The 6488-nt window shown below is 40.9% G+C and overlaps 1 protein-coding gene across 1 annotated transcript in view; it reads left to right on the plus strand.

Annotated features, from left to right (window-relative positions):
• Positions 1–331: 331 nt before the first annotated feature.
• The window catches only part of CLRN3 (clarin 3), a 6794-nt gene continuing 637 nt past the window's right edge, over positions 332–6488 (plus strand). Inside the window, exons 1-2 of the mRNA XM_010081927.1 lie at positions 332–557; positions 5293–5472. Of these exons, the coding sequence (XP_010080229.1) occupies positions 332–557; positions 5293–5472 (406 nt within the window). The remainder of the gene's footprint in view (positions 558–5292; positions 5473–6488) is intronic.

Here is a 6488-nt window from a genome sequence, read left to right on the forward strand (position 1 = left end):
CCAGACCCGCAATCTGAAAGCTAAAAGAGTCGAGGAGGCAATCGTAAATCATCCGCCAACGATTCCTCCTGGCCTTTGCCGGGCTGGTTTTCTTGTAGCTATAGCAACACCTTTTCCCCAGACCAAAGTTCAATTCTTTTACATTTTTATGACCACTGCTGCTTGCGTCAAGTTTACCAGGGTAACTTTTGGGTGGCACAGAGAGCAGAGCCCAGCCAGCGAGGAGGAAGAAACGACCTCATGGTAAGAAGGACTAAAAAGAAGAAAATAATCTGAGCGCCTAAAGGGAAGAAAATATCCTGGAACCGGTGGAAAATCTTTGGCTGACAAAATGCCATCCAGAAAAAAAACCGTCATGTTTGCGTCCGCCTTTTTTACCTGCGTTTGCTCTTTTGCGCTGATTTGCGTTGTTCTGGCGACGCAGCACTGGATGAGCAGCGAGGTTCACTTCTCCGACACGAATTCCAACGCTACCGTGAGCCTCACTTACGGCCTTTTTAGTGGGACCTGTACACGGGTTGCTGGAGGAATTCAGGTGGAAGGAAAGGATTTCCAAGGTGAGTGGTGTTACGCCTGGGAATGGATGGCATCTTCTTGCTCGTGCGGGTGACGGATGTAGGAACTGTGTGTTCTTCTTTTATTCATCTGTGACTATAATACTTTCAGTGAAAACAAGAATATCTGTAAATCAGGCTGGGGATTTAAACGGTATAAAATTTTAAGACCCCCAAAAAGCACAGAAATGCTGCAGCAATCTATAATACTTTCAGTGAAAACAAGAATATCTGTAAGCCAGGCTGGGGATTTAAACGCTATAAAATTTTAAGACCACCAAAAAGCACAGAAATGCTGCAGCAATCTTGCCAATAGCAACTTTTTCTAATTACCTGCGATCTTAGCCTACACCTGGGAGCAAGGAAAAAATAGAAAATAGGAACTTTTGTACAAAATTGATTTTAATTTTCAGAAGCTTTCAGGTAGGGACAGAAAAGCAACGCTCAATTACCATTTTGTTAAAGGATTGTAAATCTAATTCGGCTTCCAGGATTGTTCTTTTTAATTTTGTAAGGTTAAATTAATGGATTTAAAACATTTTTCCACCTACTATCAAATTAGCATCATTTCTGAAGAAGGTTTTATGACGCTGCTGAAGAGAAAAGAACAAAACATGTAGAACAATAATTTAGGCAATACATGTTTATATGTGTGCTGGACCTACACATTAATGGCAGTATTCCTTTTATTTCTTCCTTTAAAAGCACGCCGTTCCATTTTTAAGTGCTATTATCAATCATTTGGTTAGTATTTCAAACCTGATGCTTGCTCATCTCTTTTTTTTTTTTTTATGCCAGACTGGGAAGTACAGATTACAACATGGCTTGTCATCTTTTATAAAGTCCTTCGTCCCCCACCCAATGCGTGGTTTTCAGGTGACTCCTCGTCATCGTGACTTTCCAAAAAAAAACTCTGAAATGAGCTTTAGAAAAAAAGGTTATTAGAATAACATTTCAGTAAAGAGCCAGTAGAAATTAAACTGTATCTTATGCTGATACACAACAGATCCCACCGTTTGTGCATCTTCAGTTCTTGGTGCTTATCCTCAATGGTAGAATTATTATAGAAAAAAACCGAACAAAAATGGTTAAATAATTAAGGAGGACAGAAGTGAGAGATAAGGGAGGAGGGATGCTACATGGGAATAAAATAAAGTTAAAAAAAATAAGGGGAAGAGCAGAAGGGGTTTTACCTAGAGCAACCTTGTAGACAAGCATGAAAAATCCTAGCAGGAGAAGGAAAACATGAGAAAAAGCAAAACAAACAAGAAATTATTCATACCACGTACGAACCACCAACTCAATACTGATTTCACACAGTTCAGCAAAGATTTACGCAACTCTATGCACAAGTAGCTCTACTGATGTGAAGAAAAGCATTTGCAAAGGAAGATTTGGAAGAGTAGGTCAAACAATTTTGAAACATGAGATGTACTTTAAGAAATTTTTTTTAATTTTTTGGTAGGCTGCTGTAAGATGTCCCATTCGCAGAGAAGCCACCAAGGTAGAGCTCAGCAGTCCTAAACCTCCAGATGGTTCTCATCTCCTAGCTCTTTCCCAGCTTCATTTAATACAGAGATTTTATCTGTACAGACACCCAAATTCCCCCAGTGGCAGAGCTAGAACATATTGCAACGAAAAACCTGAACCTAGGGATACAGACAGCACATACTGGGATCATTACAGAACAAATGCAAAATCACAAGTCATCCAAACCAGTTTATTTACAGTCGTATCAAAGTCATTTTTAGAAAATAACATATGCATTTATAAAAATAGTTTCTATGCAGTTATATCTCCCCACGCCAGCTGGGCTCAAGCCCCAAACCTTGCGCCATTTGGACGGACTCTTGCTGATTTCAATAGGGCTCCGTGTGAAAGCAGGAATCCACCCGTGGAGAGCCGATTGCAGGGCAAGGATGGAGTCTGGCAGGAATTCGGGGCATGTATCCTGCTTTGTCTGGGCAGCAGCTAACACAGCCCAATCTCAGGGTCTGGGCACTACCCTCAGATAGATTTTAATTACAATTAATGACAAGCACTCACAGAACACTTGCATCAATACAGGATTTTGGTTCTTTGCACAGTCTATGCGCATATCGTGGTGGTTTTCCCCCCACCAGATTTAGGGTTTTGTACTTACCATTTACAAACCGTTACCTCGGTTCTCACCTATCAGCCATTTAGGGATGAATAAGACAAGTGAGGTTCAGGAGTTGCTGGTTGCTTTCAACAGCTGCTGAAAGAAAAACGTGCTGTAGGAGTAGTCTGAAGATGGATTTGCCCACATCCCTCACTAGTTCAGTTGGGCATATATCAGAGATTAAATTAACCAATTTTAAATTAATTCTTAGGCTCCATACCAGGCATAATTGTCACATTTTGTGTTAAGTATGATTCTGTACATTCTTGAAACAGGAAAAATGCAGAATTGCATCCATACTATTTTAAAATTCAAATAGTCGGGTCCTCCTAAGAGAGTAGATGCCTTTCATTTGATGAAATCCTTAAGTGCATGGATTGCCCATGCAATGGAGCAATGAAGTGCTGTGCTTTCTCCACCCTCACATTTCAGACACCACTAAGGAGAGTTGTCAGCATCCTTTTAAATCCCAGCACAAAGTGCTGCTCAGCAAGCGTGGCCTGGCTGTGAGAAATGGAGAACTGAAATTATGAAAGGGTAAATCAAAGATGATAGATTAGAGATATAGATATATTTTTTTAAATGGACAATTCATTATGTGTCGTATGCGATCATAGACCTTGTAAAAGCTGCCAGATCAGCACTGCTTAGAAGAGACCCCAGGCTGGCGGCTGGGTGTCATTGGATGTCATTCATAGTCAGGGCAGTAAAAGTTTGGGAAATTCTATCCAACAAGAAAAAAAAAAATAGATACAGGAAATTAAGAAGAGACCTGGCAAAGGCAAACCCATCTGCTTTCATTCGGGAATTAGGTTATTTTACGCTGATGCAGAGGTTATCCAGCTGTAGGTTACTATCGATCTCATTCAAGTAGATCAGCTACTGCAGATTCCTTCAGTTTGCACTGACTCCTTTTGAAAAAAAGAAAAAAAATCTGCTGCCACAAAACCAGTATTTCATTTAAAACCTTTAGTCTTGTGCTGTTGCAGGCATGCTTACAACAGGTGGAGTCTGACAAAATTACATCCCCTAAACTGCAGAGCACTGTCAGAGATTAACTTCTTCCAGGAATATTATGTAAAATGAGAGAGAAACTCTTCTTTTATTTCCAATAGCTCTTCTTTGTGTTATGAGTGTTTATTTTCTTTCTATTTTTTTTTTTTCCTATTTTTTCTGCTGATTTCTCCAATTTATGCACTAACAGAATACTTTGCAGTAATGGCTTTGTATTAAAAGCAGCACAGAAAGGAAGTTTTCCTACAGATGGCTGTCTATCACAACACCCATTTAACAGAGCTTGAAAACATTGTTGTCGTGTTTGTTATAGGGTAAGGCAGCCACAGGCACATTGTAGTTGCCTTTTCAATCTTTAAATTGAAAGGAGGAAAATACTATAGTTCAAAGCAGCTATGCTGCAATTACACTTCGAGTGTATTGCAGTCGCATTGGTGTCTCTTATTATCCGCAACGCATCAAATAACTGGAAGGATTTAGGCAAAAACAATAAAATTGATTACAGTCCTGGAGGGGTGGGCTATTTGTGCCATGTATGTATAACCAGCCACACATATAGCTACAGAAACTACACCAGGCTACAAACTGTGTGAACAACTGTAGTAGGCTGGAGGAAAAAGGAGAGGTGCCAGGATGCTGGATGGTAAGATGCAGGACTCTGACACGTGGCCTCAGGAGTGGAGATCTGGAGCCTGAGGGCAGGACAAGGCTGGGACGTTGGTCCCCTTGCCCAGCCCAGGGCCACCAGCCATGACCACAAAGCACCCTCCATCCTTTTTTGTTTTTTTTCTACTGAGACAGATCTAGTTAGGATACAAGCCCCATCGTGCCTTATCTGTCCATGAATGACCATGCCAGACAAGCCCCATCTCACCCATGCCTTATCTGTCCATGAATGACCATGCCAAGTGACATTTGTCCTTCAAATGCACCTGACCCTTCCAGACTAGGGGCTTTACTGGACGTTAAGAAGCTGTTCCCCTTGTCAGATTTATTCCATATGAGGGGGACTGCTGTTACATTAAAAGGAATTCATCTACAACTGGAGATGAGTTTTAAATAGGCATTGCAGAAGCTTCCAGACATCTCAGTATTAAAAGGAATTAATCTACAACTGGAGCCGAGTTTTAAACAGGCATTGCAGAAGCTTCCAGACATCTCAGGAACAATGGGCAGAGCAAGACCTAGTTTTTTAACCTGATTTAGGCATAAAATGGCTGTCTGGCCACATGAAGAGTAAATATTTAGAGGATTATTGAGGAAGAGAAGTTTATTACCTCTGTCTGGCCACGTCAAGAGTAAATATTTACAGGATTATTGAGGAAGAGAAGTTTATTACCCTACCCAATGCCCGGGAAGTTGCGTGCCTGCAGGGTTAACAGACATTATTTCAGCCTAACACACCTTCACCCCAGTTTGGATTTGGGTTCCTGTGCTATGCCTAAACCTTCTACCCCCCAATCTCTGCAGATCTGGTTATTAGCTTTTAATTAGAGCGATGTCAGTAAGTCATAAGGTTGTCCGAGCCCACCAGGCTGTGCTGGGAAGGCTCATTATCAACACCGAGCCCCTGTATTTCAGTTTCCAAGACCCTGACGGACACCAAGACGAAAAGCATCATCACCACGGTTATTGTGATTCTGGTTCTTGGTTTACTGACCTCCCTACTGAGTTCCGGATTTACCTGCACTAATGCTGTCAGTAATCCCTACCAGACGTTTTTGGGACCCATCGGAGTGTACACCTGGAATGCTTTATGCGGTGAGTAATGCATCCCATAATGATCACTTTCTGCCCACCATACAGACGAATACTGTATTTTCATTGATTCCAAGATGAAGAAACTTATCTGTAAAAGGAAACAATTTGAAAATTATTCTCTTCAGCTGGTTTTGGTTTTTAACCATGCCTGCTGGGATACCCAAAAATTATCTTTTAAGTACCAGTAAAATAGGTTTTTTTTACTTTAAGAGGCACGATCGATTGGGAGGAGTCTGGATTCACTGGCGACAAAAATAGAAATGAAAGAGCCCCAACAGCTGTAGCATCATTTCATGCATGATGCATATTGAGAACAACAGAGTAAGCTGACAAATACAGAATGAAACTGTAACAAAAGGATGCACTGGATGTGCCATTTATAACCTCTTGAAGACCTTATGTCACTTTTTTATTATATTTGTAGTGTTTTGTTGCTGGGTTACCTACATATCAAATTAAGCATCCAAGGTCTGATCTATAAGTGAGAACTCTGGCTTCACTGATGACCTTTAAGGTCCCTTTCCAGTCTTAACCATTCTACGATTCATTTCCAAAAAATGGTGTTGAATGAAACACATCCACAAGATGGTGTGAAACCCACCCCTTTTTCTCCAGCTGTGGCTGGAGAAACACAACGAGAAAAGGAAGCAAAAGCCTAGGTTAGACAATTATTCAACTTTAGAGCCAAGCAGGTCACTGTGTCATCACATAAGAATGTTGTTTGTTTCCAAGCCCAGCAGCCTGAATCTGAAAGCTTTGGCCTGAAATGAAAGGACCATGGGCTTGCCAAAGTAAATATTGTCGAGAAAATAAACCCCCACCTTGACTGAGGATTTGTGGTTACTTTTTACAGTCCTTTAAGTGCTATGACCTGGAAGTCAATTTTGCTGTGGGCATATTTTTTAATGAAAACTCATGCTTCATTTGATGTCTGAGTGTATCTTGAAGATTCTTCATTCTCCTACCAGATGGTCAGAAAGTCCAGTGTCCTGAAAAAACCTGAACCTGTTTCAGCA

This window comes from Pterocles gutturalis, unplaced genomic scaffold, assembly GCF_000699245.1.
Source record: "Pterocles gutturalis isolate BGI_N339 unplaced genomic scaffold, ASM69924v1 scaffold4234, whole genome shotgun sequence".
Taxonomy (NCBI): Eukaryota; Metazoa; Chordata; class Aves; order Pterocliformes; family Pteroclidae; genus Pterocles; species Pterocles gutturalis.